Below are 26,710 nucleotides of genomic sequence, written 5' to 3'. Positions count from 1 at the left end.
GTCGAACCTCTTGGAACCCCATAAAAATGCGACTTTGTAATGAAATCGGTTGAAGTGAAGCTTGACTCCGTTTTAAAATACAATCTTCCATACGTTAATCTATGTATAAAATCGTTTCATATTATCTATAAGTCGACTACTCACAAAATCGTCCAATCTTGCAGTCCTTCGATCACGTAAATATTTTAACAACTTTAATATCCACCTCTAGTTTTCCCTCGTACAAACATTTAGGAACGAGCTTCCCCAACACGTACAAATCGACCTGGATAGCCATCAGCTGATATCTCGTGGCCAAAAACCGAACTCAGCCACTAGGGACGATATGTTAATTCTCTCGAGAACTCGAGCAGAGATGACGATTAGAATCGGAGGCTGCGGAAGCAGGTCAGCCCCCCCAAATAGCGTCGAAACTAGTCAGAAAAAGGTTACATAGATCCGTAAAGAGGCTTAGAGGCGATAACCTGGCACATGGTACCGCAGCCACTTTGCAAGACCGTGAAATCCTTGTTTCTCCCTCCCGCCGTGAGCGGAGCCGAGGGTTTCATCGAGTATGTAAGCGTTGAGTACGCTCCTACTGTACGTTCCACTGATCCCCCGGTAATAAGACCCGATGGATTCATATACGGGGTGGTTCTGGAAATTTGAACCGCCCGTAACCTACGGGCTGTAGATTCCGTTCTCGCTTGGATCGCCACGTTACCTACGTGCAGGTGACAGGAATTCTTACTAAGGCACTAAGAAATTAATTCTGAAGATCAGGTGCTAAAGAAAACAAGTCACCATAGGATTCGTGAATGTTAGATCGTATAGTTTCCAATTGTATAAGAACGAAATTTTAGCATAATAATTACTTTCATGAGTGCGCCCGGCACCGAAAGCGTTAAAGGAAAATTATTTTACTCGATGCAGCTCGTTTTTTATTTTGATGGAATCATTTGACGTACAGACCATTCGTATTGGTCTTCTTTGTATAATTTTTCTTAATAGGCTCTGTTTCCACTTGGAATGTTAGTATAAAAGGAGAAACCTAATATATCGTATTTTTCAATCGTTGCATTCTAATATTAAGGTTTGGTATTATGTACTGTGCGCTCGTATAGAACTGTATTGGAATATGTTATTAGTATATGTATGTATACATACATACATACGAAGATTATTAATTATCGACCGATAAGATATATTTAAATGCGTCGCTCAGTATCTGCATTATCGAAATGATGCGAATATATGGACACTTTTTTTTTCAAAGAATAATCACTCTCCGATTACTAGTAGTTTCCTATTCGACGCGTTCGAAAACAGTCGTCGAGTTTGACATACGGAATCTGAAAATTCGTGGGGGATATCTCCGTTCCCTCATCCCTCAGGGTGGTTAACTATGAAGCAACACTGGATAATCCACCTTTGTAGCCTGACCTACAAAGTACTATCTTCCTATACGCCTCACATATACCTCCGTCAAGTTATACACTCAAACTCGCGGATACCCTCTGATCAGTTCCTCTCCAGCAATCATAAAAAATTCCAAGTTTCCTTCTTCTATTCAGCGACATACTTCTACAACTTGTTGCCCGTAAACATCGAAAATTTGTCGTCGTATCTTAAAAACCGCTGCGTGTACAATATCTCTGCCTTTGTTGACTGATTCTTCACATTCGGATGCTCAAAGTAGGCTCGGAAGAAACTCCTAGGATGATTCAAACGTTTTCAAATGAAGCCTTTCAAAGTTGCTACATTTATCTGTGCATGGGATGGAACACGATTATTATTTATTTTTTGAAGGATGCTTTCTATATGCTTTCTGTATACGCCCTCGAGAAATTGGCTCAGAGAAACGTTCGTATTCGTTGAATCAATTTTGAAAAAATATCATCTTATAAGGGATGATGAGACGAAACTTTTTTATATTCACGGTTTATTCAGTCGATGTTTCGTTTCGAAAATAGAAATTGAAAAGTTAGAAGTTCGTTGCATAAATTGAATTTCAGGAAAAAGGTCTTCTATGTTTTCAATTTTTTATCTATGAGACTAAACGTCGTATGAATAAATTGTACATATAAAAAAAGGTTCGTTTTGTTATATCCTGTAAGTTGATATTTTTTTTTTTTTTTTTTTTTAATTTACACCTTTACGAATCTCAGGATTTTCAGCAAAAATTGTACCGCGGTCAAAGGATATCTCCTATGAAGGGACATCGTAAGTCTAGTAAATTTAAAAAAAAAATGCATGTTTCCGTGAAGTTTTCCCATTGAAATTTCACGAGAAAGCAAACCAAAATATGGTATATATTCAGAGATTTAGAGAAAAATATATGAGCGGGCGTTACGTGGAAAGAGTACGAAGTAAAGGGTTTCCTGAAAAAGGCTTCAGGGGGGGTGAATCAATTTTTGGGGGGTGAATCAATTAATAAAATTGCATTCGGTAACTTTAAAAAGAGGTCTAAGGTACACGAGTCTTCAGGATTTTCTTTTCGATAATAAAATATGCCCTTTCAATTATGTTTGATTACAATCATGTGTACTTCATTTAAAATATACCAATTGAACATATTCCAATATTTATTACAATATGTATATAATACATCATAGGATATATTGAATATATCAGAAAACCAAATTCTGAAGCCTCTTTTGAAAGATCCTTTATGTTTTCAGTCGTGTCAACGCTTCAAGAAAGCTATAAGAATTTATAATCGACTCTACTAACAGCAAAAAAGACACGTTTCCAAAGTAAGACTACTTAATATAACGCGATCCCTATTCGTACATTCTGCAACGAGACGCTGCGGAAAGGAAAGGGTTAAAGAACCCACTCGAAGAGTGTCGTCTTTCCAAAATAAACAACGATCCCGTCTTACCTTCGCGCGCACTGCGGGGGAATCGATTTCGCGAACATCAACCGTGGCAACACGGAAATAGACCATTATGGGTCCCGATACAATAATATGTCAAGTGCGCAGCGAATTATCGGCATACCTTCGCCGCACGAGCGTAATGTACCGCGAGGCAAGTCGTACCTACAACGGCAAAATCCGCCAATAATTACCACGGGAGGGGGAATCCCCTTTGGAAAATTCGAGGTACAAACGTGATAGCTAGCTCAAATGCCGACACGATTGTGTTTGAAGAGACACGCTGGAATTGCTGTCGTCGCGGTAGCGTTGTCCCAGTCTAAGCGGCCGCTTAGGACAGTCGGGTCTCGAAAAGGATCGGACCCGCTGGTGGAAAGCCAGAGAAGCACCCGGTGGGGTTCGGGATGGCAGAAAATACGAAGGACGAAAACGAAAGAGTGAGAGACGGCGAGAGTTATGCGCTACAAGCGGAACCAACACAGGAAGCTCATTAAGTTGCACCCCGCGGCTGAGCCGCGCACAGAGAGATACACCAGGTGCCCCCTTTTACCCCCTTCGCTCGTCGCGTCGCCACCTGTTCGGGGCTCCGTTGTTTGCCTCGATGCGCGGACGCACGCCTCCTACGCATTCAGTGTCACCTTCGTTAGGCGACATTGAGAAAAAATTATGATAATGACGAACGCGCCCGAGGGTGTTCCCGCCCCGTGCTTTCTCCAGATTTCGCTCCTTTTCTCCGTCACTGTTTGCCCGTTAATGCCGAGACTCCGTTGGCTCCGACGAATCCCCGGCAAAGCATTCGACCGACCCACCTCTCACGGCGAATAAAATTTCGAACAACGCCGGGTACAATAAACCGTGTCGCGAACCACCTGCCATAAATAAGCCTCGAGTGTTTCGCGACGGGAGCGATGAATCGCGCGACACCCCTGCTACGCGAGCTATTGACTTCGTTCATTCAATGTTCGCGGGGGATGATCGTACTTGGCGATTTCTCTTTGGAATTATCGAGATTCTTTAATCAATTTCCGCTCTCGTTTCTCCGGGAAATAATTTTTAACGGTTAATATCCGGGAAGATGATTTTTGGTATCGTTTGGAGGACGTGTTTGTGGGATGAGGGAATGTTTGGAACGTCAGATTTAACACTAGAGACGTCACAAGCCCATACGAAAGAAATACAAGCCCCCCCCCCCCCCCCCGCCTAGATCTTTGAGGAGCGAATCGATTAATAAAATAGCGTTAAATCTCCGTTCTCGAGGAAATAATCGTCAACGATTGACATCCAGGCGGCGATATCGATGGTGTTTGATGCGTGGGTGTCCATAGTGACGATTGATACGATGCAGAACACGATTTTTGAGTTTCTAAAATATTATCACTAAAATATTTTTTGGGGGGTGAATCAATTAATAAAATTGCATTCAGTAATTTTAAGAAGAGGTCTAAGGTACACGAGTCTAATTGAACAGCTTGGTACAACTTATTGTTGGTCTTTTTTCGACAATTTCTCTTGTTTACTTTACCTCATGCCCACTAAAATGTTTTGCAATCTCGAAACTTTTAGAAGATATTTCGCAGAGTGCATATTAGAGCCACTTTGACGGTGAATTGGGGACACAAAACCAATGGGAAAAGTTCATATAGACACGTGCAATAAAATTCAGGAACAGAAAAGGATATAATAAACCGTATCTCGAACCACCTGCTACAAATGAGCTCCAAATATTTCACGTTCTCATAGGCGAATCACTCCTAAAAACCTGTATAGTTATTTGGGGACTCTTTAAACTCTTAAGGGATGAATTTTTAATTTTTAGTTTCTTACAGCGAACCCCTTTTATAATTCATTTTATTTAAAGTACAACAACAATATAGAGTACATACATTCTTGAGGGATGAATTTAAAATTTTTAATTTCTTACAGCAAACCCCTTTCATAATTAATTTGATTTAAAGTATGAGAACAATATAGAGTACATAGAGTATGCATGGTGACTCACTTTATTATCGTATATTTTTTAATTCTAAAAGATGTGATCGTAAATAGCGATACATTTTTATATAAAAGCAAACGTACACGTATGTACGTACCAACATGCCTAGAGAGATTAAAAGGACCTGCTACCCTAAAATCGTGGAATGATCATAGCAAGTGATCCTGCTGGGGGAATTCTCAAGATATCTTAACGAATTTCCACGTTCCGTTTTCCGGAACCAACGATATTGAAGTATCTCAGGATTCTCGATACACAAAGAAAATATTTCGCAGTCTCAAGAATCTTCGAAGATATTTCGAGTAAAGGGTGCATAGCGATACGTAAAATCCATTTCGGCAGTAGGTTAGGAGTACAAAAACGTTGGAAGAAGTTTATAGCTCCTTCCCACCCTTTAGTTACTATTTTGATTCACAAACTGAGATTACTGAATCTGCTTAATCGGATTAATAGGTCGATCTTGCATTTATTTCTGGACTAATGACACGATTTATTGGAAGAAGTTTTATTAAACTTCGAATGTGATTTATGCATAATGAGTGCATCGACAGTTTTAATTAAATCAAAGAACTGTTTCTCGAACGATTTCATAATAAATGGATGAGTCGCACAGAGCTTATTCCTGGTCTGTTCGTTTCTCGGATTGAAAGACGCTGGCATCTTATCTACAGGGCCATTTAAAAACGCTTGTTTATTCAGTACCCATTATCAGCGTTGAGAAACTTTTCCGATGTATACGAGAAAGCTGTCAACGAATCTAACAAGACTAGTAACGTGTATGAAAGATTCAGGGCGTGACACGACGTTCGCAATAAAAAATGTAACTTTAAAAGAAACAAGAAGAAGAAGGACACGATTGGTAACTAATGACACATACTAAAAAACATATTAAAAATATACATAGAATACGTTGAATATAACGTATTAATTAATACGATAATTTAATACTTCGTTTCGCACGAGTCCACGCGTCTCTCGGTTACGTTTAGCATGTATTTATCATGTTAGCTCATAAATGCATAGAATTCGCAATCTAGTAACGAATAATTAAATTGTACGTTCCCCTGAATTGTTACTCTTTATTTCGTTTATTTAACAGCTTCCGACATATGTTGAGTTTCTATAGACGAATACGTCTCTCGTAGTCCAACCCTAATTATACAAAAACGAACGAACATGTAAATACACCTATACGTACTCAAAAGGGTTAGGTGCGTTCTTACTCCGAGATAATTGAACCGACTTATCGCAGTCCTCTCCCAACGCTCTTCCACTTTTCTGCGTCTGCAGTCCTCTCATCGCGCTGGACGCATCAAGGGATGTTATATAGGAAAAGTGACGAAAGTGAGCGACAGAAATAATGGACAGGTTTGGGTAGAGTGGCTTTCCGTTCGGTAGGGGCATTTGTTCCGCCGACAGTAACTCGCGCCTGTAATAAACATGCCGTGCCAGCAGATTGACTGATGATACCGTTCCCCGATAGATGTTATTGGTTGCACCTACAACCTTTCGGCATCGGCCAGTATTCAATACTTCGACGGGCGTCGGTAATTATTGCGCTAGCACCTCGTTTTTTCTTTTCTTTCCTTTTTCTTTTTTTCTATTTCCTCCCTCTCAGGCAACGCGTAGATTTATCTTCCGAAGAACGCGGTGGGAAGTCGTTTGAGACGAGGCAAAGAGAACAGAAGCCGACTGAAGCTCGCGAACTGACTGCAGAGAAGCTGAAGCGACGACAGTCGGATGGGTGTTGAAGTAGTCGGATTTAGCTTCATTTTCACCGCGGAAGAAAGAGAAAGGATCAAAAGTTTACATCACGAAGTCGTATTTCGCTCCATTGGGAAAGTGGAACGCAACGACCGTAAATGGCAGGGAAGATCTATTAAGACGAACGTCGAATTATTAATCGATTTAAAGAAAAAGTGATCATTTTCTATGCTGCTATTTTGAATTTGTACTATTTTGGGGGGAGGAGGCATTACGTAGGATTATTTGCACACAAGGTATTTCACCGTTTTAAAAGACAAACTTTAAATCTAGCTTTACGCACTGATTTGTTTTAATAACGAGCAACGATTACTTTCAATTTTCGAACGAATAAGTATTCGATAGTAAAGATTGACAAAAACTTGTATCGTTTTTTTAGTATTTAGGTAGAATTATTTGTACACAAGGTATTTCACCGTTTTAAAAGACAAACTTTAAATCTAGCTTTACGCACTGATTTGTTTTAATAACGAGCAACGATTACTTTCAATTTTCGAACGAATAAGTATTCGATAATAAAGATTGACAAAGACTTGTATCGTTCTCATAGTCCCTAGATAGGATTATTTGTACCCAAGCTATTTTATCATTTCAAAAGACGAAGTTTAAACCTTGCTATTTCTCACATGAATTGATTTATTCTAATCATAAACAAAAGTTATATTCAATTTTCGAACGAATAATTATTCAATAATAAAGACCGACGAAGTACGAAAATATCCATTGACGTCTTCAAGATAATTCATAATACATTTTCTGAAAATGGAAAAAAAAATACCAGTTATACACCTGCAATCGACATTTCCTGAATTAACGGAATGAAAAGCGTGTCGGTATTTTCCATCTAAAACCTTTCGTAACGCGAATAGGCAAAATGTTAATAAACGGATTCACACACGTTCCAGGAAAGGAAAACTGTCAGAATTTTAATGGATATATAATCCCGCGAACGCTTTTATTATAAAACATGTTCCGTGTTACGCGTAGCGAATACGAATTTCGCTTTTATATTTCGCACTTTTACCCATTTTCCGAACCAACGACGGTATCGTTAATCCCATTCGCGTTAGAATGTTCATATACGCAGTATTATTTGTATCGCTTACAATGCGATACGAAACGTCGTGTCTAATTCGGCTCGGCCGTACGCCGACAATTTTACGGGCGTTCCGTGAATCATTGTAGTCCACTCTCTAGGAAACAGCAGCCCGCATCGAGCATTTCTAACAGTTTTTTCCGCGAAGATAGCCGAAGCACACGTACCGCGACGCAAAACAGCTGTAACGCGAAAAACAAAGTCGGATACGTCGGATGCACATGCACGCGAACTTTGTTCTATTATTTATTTTTCTGCGTAGAATGTACTCTCGAAGTTGCGCTCATATTTTACGAAACACTCTGTATATCCACGCTTGAACGTGACAGTCGGTGGGTTTACTCTGGATAGTAACCATTTTTATATATTTTTTTTCTTCTTTTTGTATTGTATCTTCGCGATCCATTTTCATTTTTGCATCTGTAATTGCATTCGACGGTCCTTCCCCGATTTCGGACGTTTATCATTCGCTCCTCTATCTAATACCGCCAACGCGGTAAATCTTGTCGCAAAAATTTTATGAAAGAATCTATGATTTACCTGTTACTCTGACACAATGGCAGACGTTGTTCTACGTCGAATTTTTAACCCTTTGCACTCGAGGCCTTTTTTTTTTTTGGTATCTATCAGCAACTCGAGATGCTTTCTTAGCATTCTATTGCCACGAATGCTAAGATTATATTGACTTCGAAAATGTGATCTCTAATATGAGATTTGAGAATCAGGCCACCTTTGCCTCAACGACAATCATTTTTTTGGCACTTCGAGTTCCAACGAAATTGAACCTAAAGAAAACCTCTAGTGGTGACTGAGAGTCACCTCTCGAGTGGAAAGGGTTAATAATATACTCTCAATTAACCCCGCGCAATGTGACCATTAACCCCCTAAAATCAGTCAAATAATCACCCACTTCGAGGTGTAAATCCTCCCCCTTGAGAAACAGTAACCTAAACCAACAAACCTACAACTAATGGTACCAATAATAATATCAACAATGCGGTCATTTTCCACGGTACGTAAAGCAAGAATCGAATGAATATAAAGAACGAGCAAACGTAAGTCTGGTACATCACGCGTTACAGTCAAATTGCATAATTTCGCACTGTTATAAATGAAATTCGCCAACAGTACAATGACGGGAAGCCGATATTTTGTAGGCGTACCACGACAAACATGACGAAAATGTCGTGATATCGAAAGAGTGGCATACGAACAATTCTTCATTTGTAACCCGCGCGCAGATTTGAAAATTTATCGAAAGGAATACAAAAGCGAATCGGGAAGGCTTCGAAAATGGATACATTGGAAATAAAATTGAACGAGTACCGAAAACGACGATTTTCGAACGTAATACTTTATTTCATTGCGTTCATCGGCTCGGAACTGAGACTTCACAAAGGATTCCAAGTTGCATAACGATGCAGCGATAAAAAGGATTTGTAAATGATCAGAAAAGGATTCCTAAGGCGGCCGTATACTGGATGGGGTGAAAAACGCGACAGAAGAAAGAACTGATTCTACGAATCGGAATGTATTCGGACGATGGAATATTTCTCGTACGAAATTTCGATAAAAATTCGTAGTACGAACGACCCGCAGACTTGGAAACGTTTGAAATAATCATTTGAAATTGTATTTAAAATATTTAAATTACTGTATTATCTCGTTTCACGTTTGTTTCATTTTCTAAATACAATCACGCTATTTTGTTTCATAAATATAATTGTCCAACTTTAAATAACGACATACCGAGTGAAATAACGAACTACTTTTTATTTCTTTTAAAAGAGAAATTAGTATATCAAATATACTCCCATTAATTCTTTTGCCTGCTGATCGTCCATCATGCGAATTTATAACTTCAAATAAGCGATGTAAAAATGATTTATATAAATTGCAAATATACAGGATATCCAACAGGTTTCGATGGAAGCTTCGATGTCGTATTCCGCAAAAATCAAATGAAAATTTCATATGTTTCGTTCGAATACATTAATTCCCCATTTGCAAATGACAAATAAATATGGAATGGAGTAAGTTTATTATTTAAAAGAAAATGTTTTTGAATAGCGTTTCAGGAAACGAAAAATAAAAATGTTATTCCGAACGTTTAATGTTTTTTTTTTATTTAAAATGAATTTTATTCGAGTCCGTTCCAAAACTGATCGCGGTTTCAAGGGATCATAATGCTGATCTGTTATACTCCATGTTCGACAATGAAACTTTTTACGGTAAAAATTTATTCTATCGCTTCCAGCGATGTTTGCGTGAATGCACCTCCCCCATTCGACAATTTTCAGTCCACCCTGTGTACGTTAACCATAGGAAATCTTTTCCGATCGTTTACAAAAATCCTTTTTTATCGCTGCGTCGTTACACAATTTGGTAACATCGTAATACTCGATGAAATTAAAATACCTCTTAATTGGGGAACACTCGTGCGCGTAAAACGGCCAATTTTCGAGCGAAAAAAAAAAGCGGTTCATCCTTTTATTTCAGGGGATGATTTTTTCAAGCTTTTACGTAATCGTCCTACTTTCTCTTTCTCAAATGGCCAGGAATTTTCCACTCTAAAATGTCTATTCCACGCGAAAATGCAATATCACGACAATCGCGTCCTTGTTCAATTCCCGTGCTACATTTAGTTTCTAATGGTCCAGTCGCTTTAAATTTGATTATAGAAAATATTTTTATCAAGCTGTCTCCTATTTAATCCTCGCGAATCACTTGTAAAATGTATCGCAATTATCGTCGACGGATCATTTTTCCCGCCTTTGACGAATGTAAAAATTTATTTAAAAGATTTTTCAGAGAGGCTTTCCGATTTTGTTTTCAGTAAAACACAAATGGTACGGATTATATCCAATTTTCAATGAAAGTACACACGATTACAATTAAAAGTGATGCACGATGTCGTTTAGATATGTATAACAACACGGCTAACGAGCAGTGTTTCATTGTCGAAAAACATGATCCTAAAGCCCCTTTTGGAAAACTCTTTGTCTGTTAAAAATTGATCTTTTATACCAGCCGAAAACCTATTACAAATTATTCGCGCAAAGGAATATTTAACACGTTCGCTTCCAAACTCGTGAAAATGTCTACAAAGTTAAAATTTGACTCGAGACTATTGCAGATTGCATAATTTAACATCTGTTATAGTATTTAATTTCTTATCTTCGTCAAATGCACGAACGCTATTCAGATTTTTTTTTCATCATGAACTATACTTTGAAATTAATTCTTTTATTTCCCTTGATAAAGTGTTCTGTCGCTAATTTCTGGGTTAGCAACGTGTTAATCCATTCTTTGTAACGATTCAACAAAGAGTATATTTTTTCGTGTGGTTTTATTCCGCGGGTTTCATTCCAGAGTGACTGAACCGTAATTATCTTCTTCGCCTATTCTTTTGTTCGAGGGGATTAAAGTAACACGGTGCATTGTTAATAAACTAAGCCTGATTTACAGCGTTCGTCGTAAAGAAAACCGGCTTAAATTCGAAAGTAATTACCTAGCTGGAGGCAGGTTGTGAAAAAAAGGGGATGCAAGCGTAAATCACGATACATTAAGGGTAACCGTGGTAAACTACGAGGTATTAGGACGGAATTTGAAAGTTGGAAACTTTCGCTGCCGACGTTTTGTCCAGTTCGATCTTTATAACGAATTACTTGACCGACCGAAGTTTCCGCGTTCCTGGGCAAAATATAAGCAGACAGCGGGAAATCCAAAAAAAATTCTTCAGAATTTCGCAGACACGTGGCTACCGACACAGTTGATGTATGGTACGGGGATGACGAGACGAAGTAGACGATTTTAATCAATAATAAAAATTATTATTGAAATTGCAGGTGTGAGGCAGTGTGGTGTATTATAGCTTTGTTTTGGATTCGAATTGAACGAGTTTGAACAAAAATTCACTATACTTGTGAATTTTTCCTTGTGGACGCTAAGTGTAGAAATGAATTCTGTGCCTTTACATTCAATCGTTTATACCAGTAGTTTCTATAAAAATATTTCCAATGTCTCTAAAATGAATTTATTTAGGTAGATAACGTAAGTCTCAATTTGATGGCCGTTACATCGTATCCTATACACGAAATTTAACACCGGTTTAACAATGGTACTTGGCACTTATTGGGTGTAGAAATTAATTCTCTATCTTCGCATTTAATTATTCGCAGCTCTATTAGTTTAAACGGAAATATTTGTTGGTCACTTTATAACTATAGCTCTCTTGTATGATTGGAAGAAGATAATAAGTGGTACAGTTTTCTTTTTAATAAATAACAAGTTTGCCACAGTTTAAGTACAGAATTAATTTCTACACCTAATATAATTAATGGTTATTTTTATTACCGTCAAGATCTTAAATGTATTCTGACACTTGCTTTGTAAAAGAAGTAACTGCAGTTCTTCCATTTGAATATTTTAAGCGTCGATCGAGTGCAACGTTTTTTTTTAAATAGAACTTCTATTTAAGATTCGAACTGAGGTCGAAAGCGTTTTACACCGATGATGAAAGCTCCATGACCGAAACCGTGAATGGGGTTTATTTCCGCGAATTAACCGTAGAGCAATAGTAAATCGAAAGACCTCGGGTATTGCAGTTCCTTATTGAGAAATATCTAGGAATCCTCTGTTTTGATTGCACGGATAGGGGGATAAGATATCTGTTTCGCATATACACACACGAAGGAAATGAGATTTGCTATGCATAGAAAAATAAACTGAGCCTTGTTCCCATTTCCCGTTACAACTATATAAAATCCAATAGGCGTTCAACAGGGCACGTAACGGCGTTCGAAGAAGAACGCATACGTTCGGATGGAAATTCCAAAATATTTTATCGTAATTAACACATTCTCTGCCAACCCTGTTTTTCCCAAACTTTTCGTTTAAACGTGTTTAAACCATTTGATGTTTTCCATTCAGAGCGACGTGTATGCGCAACTAGGATCGTGAGGGTTAAAACCCAAACCGAAGTCGAAAACGTTTTACATCTGTATACAAGAATGTACATAAGAATGAACCTAGATAGCTGAAATTTTGCGCAGAGGTTTCCTTTATGATGTATTCAATGAATAATAAAAGATATTTCGAAATTCAACCCCTAAGGGAACAAAAAGGGGTTGCAACGTTCGTATGAGGAATATCTTATGTGCGATCGGATTTGCTTGAAACTTGATCTTAATGCTCTTTGATACAATTAATCAAACACCTATTTCGACATTTTGAAAAAGTCAACCCCTGAAGGGGTGAAAATGGGTCGTATAGAATAAGAATAGTATTCCACGCGGGTGAAACCGCGGAGCACAGCTAGTGGATAACAAAAATGATCGAATATGTACCGTAAATGCTGCACTTGGCGCGGGACCTGTTAAACAAAAACGTCCTAGACACGTATCCATCTCTACGCACCCCCCCCCCCCTCTACCCTCTGCGTCGATCTGAAAGTCTCGCGAGTTGTCGAAATTCCCCCAGCTAATTATTTCCGAAGTCGTTTTACTCCGACGCTATACACGGGGGAACGGAAAGGAAGAAAAACCGGCGGATAACGGAAACACCGCACCAGTTTTATTTAATTCAATCTTTAAAAGTTTTAACTAAGGACGACTTCGCAGACATCGGTTACCGCCCCTTTTCCAAGCCCTCCCCTTCCCCTCCCCTCCCCTCCCCCCCTTCTATCTCGCTCCTCTATTTTCTCGTTTCTCGCCAACACCACCACCACACCGATCCCGTCGTTCCCCTTACGACCTCGCACTTCCACTATCCTCGCGACATTGCCCGAATTTTGAACATTAGTTTGCGAACCATTTAGCACAACTACTCGGTCCCAGCGAAGCGCACTTCGAATCACGGTACATACATCGGGCCGTGCGGCTTAAACCGCAATGCTTAGTACCGTAGCACTCGCAGTGCAGTCATTGTACATTATGCTCCGCGGAGTCTTCATCCCCTTCTGGGGGCGTATAACAGCTATCCCCCGCCCCTCCTCGAGTCATGTGCGAAGATAATTAGGAGGGGAAAAAAAAAAAAGAGAGAAAGCAATTACACACTTTCAGCGACGTTACCACGGAATTGAAGCAACTTCGCGGCGGCGGAAGAATGCGTTCGTTTCCCGTGAAAATTACCCCTAGAACGCCGAACTTCAGCCCCTGGCCCTTGGGACGGGGGGGGTGGTGGTGGACCGAAGGTGGGAAATTTTAAGCTTTATTTCGAGCGAAAGCTCAATAGTCCTTTGGCCCTTTCTACCTCGCGGTTTAATTAGATCTGGGGAGTGGTTGACACTAGCATTAGCACTGGCACTGGCATAGATGATGCAGTTGAGATTGGAGGAGTGAGAATTATTTTCTTAAAAAATTTGCCGCGAAGGAAGTACACCCCCGCTTAGAAGCATAGGGACACTTACTTAATAGAAATAAATAACTTTCATTAGATATTTATTTCTATTAAGTAAGTGTGTTTATTTCTATTAAGTAAGTGTATTTATTTCTATTAAGTAAGTGTATTTATTTCTATTAAGTAAGTGTATTTATTTCTATTAAGTAAGCGTCCATATGCTTCTAAGCGGGGGTGTACTTCCTTCGCGGCAAATTTTTTAAGAAAATAATTCTCACTCCTCCAATCTCAACTGCATCATCTATGCCAGTGCCAGTGCTAATGCTAGTGTCAACCGCTCCCCAGATCTAATTAAACCGCGAGACAGATGCATCTAATGAAAGTTGCATATCTATTAATATCAATTATATCATTTATCTTTCGATATGTTTATGCTGTATTAGCGAATGTATTTTATTAATAGTCTTTTTCTAATATCACATTAGTAATGATGAAAACTATAGGGATAACTAGATAACGTTAAAATTTCTTTTACCAAACTTGGATACCATTAATTTCTTTGTTATTTATTTTGTAATATTTCGCGATAAATGTGTTTGATGTATCGAACATTCATTCTGAACTTTCCTATCTAAACGATCCCATAGTTTCACTATAAAATTTAATATTATTAAATGTTGTTAAATACACGTACAATATAGAATTCACGGTGTACACTAATTATTCATTGAAAGTAGTAAGTGTCCACGTATGTCCATATATATTTATGAGCGATGGTGTATGTTAGTTTCGACTTCTACGTTGGGGAACGTAACGTTAGATCGACGTTAAAATTAACGTGAATGTTAATTCGACCTATGCACTTCAAACTGAAAGTGACTCAGTTGTTAAGAATTTATTGAAATTTGTATGTTAGGGTAATTGTATTAGCCGTAGAAATTAATTCTGTGGCTTTGAAGAGGATGACGTTCGGATTCGGCGATCAGAATTTTTGAAAACTATTATTTCTGTTATTTCTCTGTTATTCGACATCGCGCAAAGTAGCGACTAATAGCGCTACATGAAAACGCAATTTATGGGCGAACAGACGTATTTCCCTCACATTGCGAACCTCATTCAGGGAAGCGGACCTCATTCTGTATAGCTTCTTGCAGTAGGTATGAGAAATTGGCTGTCGAACTTTGCGAAGAATAAAAGGCGTCGGTTGACAATGGATTATTATTTTACGTATCCTCGTCTACTTTCGAAGCACGAAAGTCATCGATATTTTTCTAGATACACTTCTGAGATCCTTTAAGAAATCGTCATTTCACGTGCAGTTATAAACGCGTGTGGTCGCTACAACTTTGAAGGTGTTTTTGCTGAAAATTCGTGTACCGTGAAAAGCAACAGAAAATTAATGCGATTTTTTCACGAACAATACACATTATAACGATCTCATTAATGCTTTGTGCGCCTGCATTTAGTTTTAATTAAGCTTTCGGTGGCAGAAATGACGAACCTGTGGAACGAGTGTCCAAGGTGACACATGAGAAAATTTGATTGGCAGGTGGCCCAATTCTAAATAAAATTCATTTTATGTATGAAATTTAAAAAAGCATGAAAGCCTTTAAAAGCAAATACGAATTGAAAATATTTTTGAATAGACGCACAGATCTCCCAACAGAATAACATCGCTAAAAATAAAAAAGCGATGTGTTTGCTAATTTTTTTCACTGGTTTTTCAGAGCTCAAAATTGAATTGAAAGGATTTTATGAAAGTGAGATATAAAAGGCTTGGGTATCATTCATAAAATTAATATCTTACCGAAAGCTTCGTAACTGTCGTATTTTTTATTGTATAAAGCATCAAGAACAATGCTTATTATTTTCGATATTCCTTAATCGATGTGACACGCGATGTATCGTTAAATTTTGTTATTAATTTGTGTCACGCGGCCATTAAAGGGCTCGCCAAGGTTCTACGCGGTTAGGCATATCTGTTATTTTAGCCCTAGTCATGCATTTTTAATAGTTTTTTTTACTTCGTGCCATATTTTGATTAATCTTGCGATAAGTTATCCCAAAAATTAGTTGCAGCTTACGCCTACGACTTCAAACGAAGTTTCTGAAAGCGATCGTATCGAAACTATACCTACTTCGTCACAACTACAATGCGAATTTTATGCATTTATGATACAAGTTAATATAGTAAATACAAGCTGATACAGTAAATCCATCCTAAACCAAAAGATACGTGTACAGATACGCAAGAAAATAATAACATTACTATATTAACCGTAGAAATTAATTCTGTGCCTTCATTCACACCTATGAACAAATTTCAACACTTGGCATACCGAATAACGACGAGAATGGTAGTATTGGTTCTATTTTCCCGAACGTGTTCAGCAAATCAATGGAACGACACTGATTCATGTCTCCTTGCTCCAGAAGCCCACTTTGAGCATTTCCTCCAAAGTGCAACTTTAAACGACTGCCCAAAATATTCGTCCAACTCGAGACAAAAGGGTTTTCGAGAAACGCGATCGTGTGCCATTTTTCGTCGACACGATTGACAAAAGGAACATCCTTTCCACGGATCCATTCATACAGAAACTACAGAATTCAAAGATTGTACGAAACTCGAACATGCGACCAGTTACAGCAACGCGCAAAGAAATTTCTTTTTTGAAATATTCGAAACTGTACCACTAACTACTCCCTGAACTGATTAACACTTCGATCGCCATGTCACCCATATATGGGTGACAGTGTTTTTCACTCAAGAACTAGAAAGATTAATTCTAAAAGTTAGACATCGCAGGAGATGAATTCAAATGAAATTCATGAATTTTGATGTGGTTACGAAACTAAATACCACGATAAATGTTTCATTAACTAGACTCCGATAGTCTAAATAATATTTAATCTTAGCAGAAATTTTCAAGAATATTCGTTTGGCAATCGACGTGTTAAAAAGTATCTTCTCGGCGTAGATGGTTAAAATCGATCTAATCAAAGCAACAAAGGGCAATTTTCAATTCTGGTCGTTCATCCATATCGAATGAAAATAATATTCATTAATTTCCAAGTACACAGTAGGGGTTGATTTTTATCAAATATATTTGAAGGCACGCGAAATTGAATGTATCTCTACAACTCAACGTTCGGGTACCGTTTACGAATAAAGAATCCCCATAGGTGGGAACTGATAATGCATATTTATCGAATTAAATTCGCGCGCGCCGCTTTTTACATTTTATATTCCGAACGTTGAAAACACTGGAGCTTTCAATTAACCGGCACGCCGCTTCTTTTCGATATTACAAAGGGGCGCAATTACACGTCGCGCTTAATCGTTTAAGAGTGACATTTACGTTAGTTAATTGAACCTGGATGCATCGTTCCAGAAATATAGGGCATCTTTCGCTGCCGAAGGAAACGAGCTTCAATCGGGGAGGAAAAAGCGAGTTCTTTGCACTTGTTCGAAGCTCAATAGTGTCATTAAACCGCGTTCACGCTCTACAAGTGCTCGATTCTACGAACGATTCTCCCTCTAGAAATTTGCCAAGAAATAATTCAAGACGCGCCGAGTAAAAGAATCGAGGATCCGTTGTGCGCGAGCTTTCAAATGTCGCGTAACGACGCAAACTAATTTAAATTCGAGATAAATCCGCCACACACTCCCTTTCAAACGCCAACAATTTCTTTCGAATGGAGTTTCCCGAGCTTCTAGAAACTCGTTTCCTTCGTTGATATCGTAATCTAAAGGCAGCTAAAAGTTCGTCTCGCGAGAGCGTTTCACATGCTCGTGCAAACAAACGAATCGATCTTTGCTCTCGGAATTAAAAACTGTAATTAAAAATTAAATCGTTCGTTTGTCTTTGGCCAACTCGTTAGGATTGGATACGTATTATGATTGGATACGTTAAAATTAAAAAAAAAGTTACAAAATGAATAGAAAATGACTTACCGCGCACACACGCGTGACGAAGTTTAAATATTGGACCGTGTCAGCCAATGACGCGATGATCTGAGGGCATAACTGTTGCTCGTCCCGAGATGATGCTCCGACCGAGCGTAGCACGTACGTCGAGGAGTGCCGCGTACCGTACTAACGGACAGACGGTGCGCGACTGTGCTCCGAACACCCTCGCGATCTCCCTTTTATGGGCTTTCTCACAGCGCGTCCACCCGTACCGTCGACTCTTGCTACTTGTCCGCTCCGACCCTTGCTACCCTCGCCCAATCGCGAATTTCCCCAAAACGCATCCCACCCTCGCAGTTCCACATCTGCTTTCGAAAATAAAAAGTTTCGTCAAGAAGTAAAACGGTCGAATTGATCCAAAATAAAGCTACTTGGATATTAATACCAAGGAAACGAATACAAATTCTGATCTTTCCTTTTGAACGATGTTTGCATGTGTGTTGAAGATTGTGTACATCCTGATTTGTCCTCTTGCAGGATGATCAATGCTTGTTGAAGACCGCGAACAATTTTTGTTAGCCTAATCTGCTTGGCACAACCCTCTGTTATATAGTATCGTTATATGTATAGGAGCCTTACAGGATATGCCCAAGAACCAATTAAATTGGAGAACTTAGTTGAGAAACAATAGTAGTGTTGGGAATAAATTAATAAAATTAATGAAAAAATCAAAGTTGTTTTTCATTGGATTCCTCGCCTTCCTTACCTTCCCTTTCTTATCTGATAAAATCTAGCTATAATCAACTTCGTTCACTATCAAAGCTCGTATAGATCATGTAAAAAATCGATTTTACTCCAAGAATCCTGCCACGATGTATTTTGAAAGCTTGCTAATTCGCGTCAACTGTAAAAACTGCTGAATGTTGTCAATATTGCAGCGTTATATTTTTGTATTTTAATATACGTTTTGTATTATTGTATTTTAGTACATATTTCGTCTTAATGTCCTTTGATCTATAACATTACGTTACAAAATAACACAAATCAAGAGGAATAAGAATGTAAGATATAAGTAACACTCAGAAGGGAAACAAGATGTGGTGCACTGTTTTAAAGGACGACGAAGAGCGCTTAAAATGAAAACTTTTTTTTATTTCATGTTTCTATATACAATACAAATTATGTATGATAAAAAAAAACTGTACGTAGATTGAGTTAAGGTAGCTTCCGTTTCGTAGGCTCTTCGTGTACCCTGACTTGAAGCGTGGAACGCGGTCCACATTTCCACACGTTGCCGTCCTTGTCAAGTATGCTCGCGCTTGCCGTGACCTGATATTGTCCGCCACCAGTGTTGGTGTTGCTGTTTACATTACCGGTGGTGCTTGCGCATGCCGTTGTCCCCGTCGCAGGGCTTCCTAACGAAAGCAAAAATTCGCAAGCGAAGAAATCACGGTGCGGCGTCACAGTCTGTTGCAGCTCGTTCGCGTTCGAATCCTGTCGACATAAAACATATCTCTCTCATTTTTTCTGTATTTCTCATATAATCTCCTAAATAAACTATGCTTGTTCAGACTATATACATTATAATATCCGACAATACTATAATAATCTAAAAGAATTCTCACCTTCTGATCCGAATTGATCTTCGACGGAGGTGTGGTAGAAATAGAAATACAAACAGCAGCAACGCTGCGGTAAAGGGAAGCTCGACGACCATGTCGCAGCACGCCCTCGACCTTCAACGCCAGCTGACTACCCTGAGGAACAGATACCGGTTCTCCGAGAACACGAGGTTGCGGTGACACGGACAGCTTGACGCTAGTCGCTTGTAAAGCTTGGAAATAATACCGTGGCATTGGTAATCTCATTTTTCTTCCAGCCAGTAACATAACTTGCGAAATCAAACAATTGACTCTCGAGTGGCTAATCGCCGCCGTTTTATTTTCATCTATCCAGGGAGGCGCCAGACGGCGCAATTCTTTACAGCAACGAGCTAATTGACGCATTTCTACGGTATCGCCGAAATCAAAGTTTACCTCGCTCTGATGATATGTACAGATTCCTGATCCACCGCATACGCGTTCGACGCTACTTGCAAGCAAACGACACATTTCTTGCAATCTATACGGTAAGTAAAGGAAGTTTATGTTAATACTGTAAATGGTTAGTGTAATTTATTATGGAACATAGCGATGGTAGCAGACGAAGAATTCTCACTTCTATATTTTATTAAAGGATACGCTTTTATGTTTGCCAATGAACCTGGATCAGCGTCAAAGGCTGATTGGTATAACTTTTGATAGTTCTCCGCACAATTTTTCAATTCTTGCGCTGACTTTCTCAACTGATAAATACATGTCATTTTAGTAGTTTGCGGCACTAATATAATATTACAATAATTATAAACAAAAAAATTGAGTACCTGATGAGTAACGCGACCATACCGCTGTAGATCGTCTTTCGTCGCAAGAACCACTGTAACTGCTATAGCAGGTGGTGGAGCCGTGCAAAGAGATCTGAAACACAATTACGTTTACCTATTTACGCACCCTCGAAAAATTAACTTAAAAATTGTATGTAGCCTTTGGTATAAACGGATTTAATAGAATACCTGCATGAATGCAACAGTTGAACAATAGCTTGCAGAAATTCGCAACGAAGTTTCGAATATTCGCTGGCAAATTGTAAACTTCGTAAAGGCGTGCTAGCGGCCTTCAACGAGGCACATGCGCTTGCATAACGCGCGATAGCTCCGCTTAACTTCTCAACGATATGTACTTTTACTTTGCTCTCCATTTCTTCTGTCTTCTCCCTGCGAAAAAGAAATACATTTGATATGCGAAAAAATATCTGCAAAATGGCTGATGAATAAAATATAAGTTTTACATACATGAGATAGCTTTCAGCTTTCGTAACTAGTTCCAAACCAGATAGCCAGAAATGTAATTGCTCGGATGCTACCGTTTCCTTTAGGCTTCTAAATATTTGTGTTGCTATAGTGTGATGACCATATCTTGCAGCGCTGCGTGCGATTCGATACTTAGCCCAACCATCTACATTTTTAATAACCTCATCTACTGCTTCCATACATTCCGCATTCCATTCATAACCTCCAGCCACCATTTGAAAAAGTAATGTACATAACATCACCTTTAAAATGAAATGTTGTATTGTTTTTCTTTAGTCATATTTTACATTTCAATTATATTATGTTTGTATTGCAATTTTACCTTTGCGTGTATATGCGATGTCTGTTTAAGTTTCACCAATATATCTGGTAAAAGGGGAAGTAATGTGTTTTCTCCTAAACTTCCAATAGCACCCAGAGCTTCACACAAAGCAACTGCCTGTCTTTCACTCTGGCCACCTTCTGTATTGGTATTAAAGAGTGTACTACCAATAGCGTCAACAAATACTGAACAGTGGCTCTGCTGTGCTCGACACAATTTTACTGTTGACCGCAGGCAGACTCTCAACTGACGTAGGTACTTATCATTCAGAGCTAATAATACAATTAAAGATTCAAGACAAGATACAACATCTTGTATACCATAAGCTGGTAAATCTTCTTCATAGCTGGAAGCAAAGAATTAATGCTCTAGATGTATACTATCGGACTAATTTCACGCAAAGCAATGTTAAATACATACCAGTAACACGTAACTCTGGCTAAAATTGTAATTGCTTTTACTGCAACGAAAGGATTAGGGGAATAACACGCATTTACGCATAAAGATAAAAGAGGATTTCCTTCTTCCCTATTTGCATCGCATGTTACTGCACTTTGACTGAGTACCTAGATTGGATAAGTTTAAGAATTTATTGATAACTTTTTATGTATATTGCCTTTATAATTATCGTTCGACAAATAATTAATAACCTCAATCACATCTAATGTTCGAATAAGGAGATCTTTATTCCCAGCACCATCTTGTAGAAGTGTTGTAGTACTTTCTAAAATATTGTATTAAATAAATATCTTCTATCATATAACCATGTATTTATTTTATTTACCGATTAAATTATTAAGAGCACCCTGTGGCCACAGATGTGCCCCCTTCCTTGCTAAAGTATGCAATAAATGTAAAGCATGACGTTTGATAGACAATCTTGGGTCATCTTGTAGATAACGTAAGAGAAGTGCAACTTGTTGTGGAATATCAATTAATGTTGCAGAAGCCAATGTACTTAAAGCACTTAATGTAACTCTGACAAATTCAACTGCTGGATAACTAGCAAGAAGTTCCATGCAAAGATCATTTACCTTTAATAAATTTAAACTTTACTTATGATATTCCATTACACTAAATATATATAAGGTCCTTTATATTTATATACCATTGAAGCTGTAAAAGTATCATGGTGCATATATTGTAAAATAGGTATAAGCTGTAATTTCATTGATGCTGGCGTAGCTTGACCTCTAATCATATCAGATATTTTGCTGCACATAGAAACAGCAAACAGTTTAGATTGTGCAGCAAACATTTGTGCAGCATATATTGCAGCCTCAACTTCAACTGAATCATGAGAATCTAATGATCTTCTTATACTATGATGAACCTTTAAAAATTATTTAATCTTTCAGTTTAAAGTTTTTATTTGTTACACATATACTAAGTGAATAATGATCCATTACCTGTTGTCTTTCTGGAATAATACCAGCTACACTGCCCAATGTACGCAAAGTCAAAGCCCTAGCAACTGGATCATTGGAATGTATTACGCTATAAATACGTCTAACAAATTCGTCAACATTTAAAATTTTGTCCAGATGCTTTTCACTTTGTTGACATACTCTAAGAACCCAGACACGTAAAAAATTACTGCCAGTTCGAAAAACTTCGGCTAATTTTAATAGGGACGAATTTATTAGTATAGGAAAAGGATATTTCTCAAATAATCGAGGAAATCGTACTATTGCTTCGCATTGTTCTCCAATTTTTGTGGAACGTAAGCCTGAAAAAAATACTTTCAATGAATACATATTTCAACAAATTCAAAGCAATTACATAGATTTATTAAAATCCTACTAAATAGACTATTAAAACATCTTACGAGAATATTTGTCAAATTCTCGGTATAAAATTTTATTAATACCGGGAAGGTACCGATTCGAGGTTAAGTTAAAGAACGTAAACACACCTTTATCTAATTCTATGAGAGCTGTATTTGCATCTTGCTCTGGTTCACCAAGTCCAGTATCATTAAACGCATTCATTCGCATGCCAATCATTCTGTTTAATATATAAAATACATAGAATAAAAGTTAAACTAATAGGTTAATCATATAACCATATAAGGCTACGCCTGCGATTCATGGACACAAAATCAGTATCGCCATCTAGCGGTGAGTATCGAACTAATTTTTCGAAGGTATATATATATATATATTTCATTTCCCTTATAATTAACTTGAAATAAAATTAAATAATAAGTATATGAAATAATAAACTGGTTAACGCATGTGTGATTATGCCAAATTTATTATTTTTAAGAATATCCTATTTGATACAAATTTTGGACCTAGTGGCGCCAATTTGGATCGGTGGTAAAACGCCCAAGTTTGTAGAGAAAATAGTTCCCACTGTTGTTCGGAGATGGCGCCACCATTACCTTTTAATAAATTATTCTTTATTTTCCATAAATGCATAAATATTATGATTCCTTCATTTATAACACTACAGTATAATAGTTGCTTAATTTAATAATAAATATGGGCCCCCATTAGTTAGTTGTCCCATCTAGCAACAACAATGGGAACTATTTTCACTACAAACTTGGGCGTTTTACCACCGATGGCGCCATTGGTAGCATGTAATATACGCACAAATAAATATCTATATTCAATATGAATATCAATTGTTTATTTCAATAAATTATTATATCGCAATTATATTTGCTTGGGTTTGGTTTAATTTCATAGTTGTAAATAATTTGCAATCAGGGAACATTGAGAAACACTGTTATGATATATCGAATAATCATATCGAAGATCGAATGGATATCGCACGTATATAAGTTCTACATTCACGTTAGTGCAATTGACAATTAAACTACGGCAAGTATAGGCAGATATAGGCGTCGCAATTCTTATTTAATAGAAGTGCAACAGTACTTGATATCCTAAGTTACATTTATAAAATTACCAGAGACAAATTATCACAAAAGAATTATATTTAACGGACCGAACAATGGTGGACTACAGCAAATGGAAAGATATTGAGGTAAGAATCTGGATATTGATCCCGTGCACTTGTAGAATATTCTAGAGTAAAAGTAGAAATGTCAAGGATACTTTTTATTTATACTTTAAAGAAAACAACGAGATCACCAAATTTATTCCTGATTATTCCAATTCTAATTTGACTTCTTCTGTAGGCATTTATGGTAAATAAATTATAAAAAAATGTACATGTATATATGTATACTTTATTTTAATATTAGATCCTTATACTAACATAAACATTTAATTTGTACATCAATGTCTCATCCTTATGATTATTTTTAATTGTTTAAGGATTTTTTATAGGCTATAATTACAATCAATATAATTATACATTTATGTATTTTGTAAACTAAAATTTTTAATTATCAGATCTCGGATGATGAGGATGAAACTCACCCAAATATCGATACACCATCTCTATTCAGATGGCGTCATCAAGCAAGAATTGAAAGAATGGAAGAACAAAAACGAGAACACGAGGAGCACGAAAGAAAAAAAACACAGTATGTTTCACATACTTTCCATTAATAAATGAGACTGTATTTATTAAATCTAATTGAGTGATATGAATTTTCAGGATGCTTCAAAAATTGAAAGAAACAAAGGAACAACTTTCAAAATTAGAAAATGAACAAAAGGATTCTGCTGATTTAACCGCACTAAAGAAGGTTTTACAAGATCTTGAAGAGGAAGAAAAGAAGATTCGGCAAAGAGAGGAAGAATTTAAGAAAAAGGAAAAGCTGACACCTTGGAATGTGGATACTATTAGTCAAGATGGCTTTACGAAAACTGTAATTAATACAAGGCCAGGTCGTAGAGAAGATGATTCTGGTTTGTCAGATGAAGAGAAAGAAAAGAGAACGAAACAATTTGTTGAAGAACATAAAAAAAAGATAAAAGAATTTGGTATGTTAAAGAGATACGACGACAGTAAGAAATTTTTGTCAGAAAATCCTCATTTAGTGTGTGAAAATACTTTAAACTACTTAGTGGTCTGGTGTATTAACTTGGAAATTGAGGGAGTAAGTACACATGGAATGTTTGTGTGAAATATAAATAACTGCTATAATTAATTGTAATTGTTAGAATTATTACATTAATGAGAGTGTCATCAATTTCAGAAACATGATTTGGTAGAACATGTTGCCCATCAGTGCATATGTATGCAATACATATTCGAGTTATCAAAGCAACTGGATGTCGATCCAAGAGCATGCGTGGGCTCATTTTTCAGTCGCATTCAAATTGCGGAAGTAGAATATAAAAATTCGTTTGATGATGAAATTAGAGCATTTAAAGATAGAATACGTAAAAGAGCTGTAGAGAAAGTTGCAGAAGCCCTTAAAGAGGTAGAAGAAGAAGAAAGGAAAGCGCGTCTTGGACCAGGTGGTCTTGATCCACTTGAAGTATTTGAAAGTCTACCAGAGGTAAAAATGAATTTACCGCAGACGTGTTTGTGCATTGTCTTAACAGTCAATATGTTGTTTTCATATCAATGTATTATTTGTAGCCTCTACAAAAATGTTTTGAAACACGAGATATTCCGTTACTGCATCAAACAATGGCGGAAATGCCAAAGGAAGAAGTAGCTTATCATATAAAGCGATGTGTTGATAGTGGCCTTTGGTTACCTGATGCAAAAGCTAAGGAAAAATTGGATGGAGAAGAAGAAGAAGAGTCATTAGATGAAACAAAAGAAACACCAGATCCAGAATAACATGAATCCATATAAATTCTGTGTGTTGAGATTCATGAGTTCATTTATGCAAGTATCCTTTAATATCATGAATATGTTAAAATAAAATATTGTCACTGGGCAGTGAATATAAAATTCTCATCTTCGTTGGTTTTTTCTTATTCTAATATTATATTACTGTGTTACACTTTACCTTATTTTAAGATTGAATTACTATATAATTCCGATTTATCATAGGAAATGTGAATATAAGAAATTGTTAATTAAACGAACCAGTTATACAGTGAAATCCTAAACATTTTATATCGATATATTACACCGATTGTTTCACATTTTTGTCCTATATAAGCATTTGCAGGAATCGATATTTGTATATATTTGCTAAGTATTACATTTAAAAAAAAACGTGTATGTGTATATAAATTTCATCTGCTATGTATGCATTACGTGAACACCATATTTTCTTCTCATTATTACCTCTCATGTACATTAAACAATGCAGACATTAAAATTATTATGTAAATAAAGAAACTTGGAAAAAATAGAACTTTTAAATAAAATTAAATAACCCTTTCATCCTATTCATATTCTATTAAAATAATATCATGTAGCGTTTTAGTTGAGAGACTTTCGTTCCGTTTCCGGAATTTGATAACTTTCCCCTTAGATGAATCTCTGTAATTGCATGTATTCTTAGTAATTTTTAAATGAAATTACATCATGTAAAACGAACTAATTGTAGGATATTTACGGTAGTGTAAATTGAAGATTAGGTCTACATTAAACAAATATCAATAAATATATATTTTGAATTAGTTTTAAGAAA

The 26,710-nt window shown here is 37.2% G+C and overlaps 3 protein-coding genes across 5 annotated transcripts in view; 1 reads left to right on the top strand and 2 right to left on the bottom strand.

Annotated features, from left to right (window-relative positions):
- Positions 1-18,597, bottom strand: part of LOC128887884 (lachesin-like) — a 66,298-nt gene extending 47,701 nt beyond the window's left edge. The window contains exon 1 of the mRNA XM_054144343.1: positions 18,005-18,597. The gene's annotated coding sequence lies outside the window, so the exon portion shown is untranslated. The remainder of the gene's footprint in view (positions 1-18,004) is intronic.
- A 493-nt stretch (positions 18,598-19,090) lies between these two features.
- Positions 19,091-23,280, bottom strand: LOC128887984 (integrator complex subunit 7). The gene is made up of 13 exons (XM_054144533.1): positions 23,105-23,280; positions 22,599-22,918; positions 22,298-22,522; positions 21,974-22,223; positions 21,840-21,913; positions 21,610-21,755; positions 21,190-21,535; positions 20,850-21,109; positions 20,571-20,771; positions 20,382-20,475; positions 20,200-20,303; positions 19,585-20,080; positions 19,091-19,453 (listed from the first exon to the last, which is right to left on the bottom strand). Exons 1-13 carry the CDS (start codon positions 23,193-23,195, stop codon positions 19,175-19,177), a joined length of 2,886 nt encoding a protein of 961 aa, XP_054000508.1. The 5' UTR covers positions 23,196-23,280; the 3' UTR covers positions 19,091-19,174.
- Positions 23,281-23,824: 544 nt separating this feature from the next.
- On the top strand, positions 23,825-26,428 carry LOC128888144 (hsp90 co-chaperone Cdc37). 3 transcript variants are annotated; one of them, XR_008460196.1, is made up of 6 exons: positions 23,825-24,186; positions 24,558-24,691; positions 24,766-25,210; positions 25,310-25,615; positions 25,699-25,957; positions 26,122-26,428. XR_008460196.1 is itself a non-coding variant. In XM_054144771.1 (5 exons), exons 1-5 carry the CDS (start codon positions 24,154-24,156, stop codon positions 25,903-25,905), a joined length of 1,125 nt encoding a protein of 374 aa, XP_054000746.1. In that variant the 5' UTR covers positions 23,826-24,153; the 3' UTR covers positions 25,906-26,428. The 3 variants fall into 3 exon arrangements, 1 of the variants encoding a protein (XP_054000746.1); XR_008460197.1 differs by having other exon boundaries at positions 26,089-26,428; XM_054144771.1 differs by having other exon boundaries at positions 23,826-24,186; positions 25,699-26,428.
- The last annotated feature ends 282 nt before the right edge of the window (positions 26,429-26,710 follow it).

The sequence above is a fragment of the Hylaeus anthracinus genome, unplaced genomic scaffold (genome assembly GCF_026225885.1).
Source record: "Hylaeus anthracinus isolate JK02 unplaced genomic scaffold, UHH_iyHylAnth1.0_haploid 11989, whole genome shotgun sequence".
NCBI lineage: Eukaryota > Metazoa > Arthropoda > Insecta > Hymenoptera > Colletidae > Hylaeus > Hylaeus anthracinus.
The sequence above is the reverse complement of the archived record's forward strand: the minus strand, read 5'-3'. Positions and strand labels throughout refer to the sequence as shown.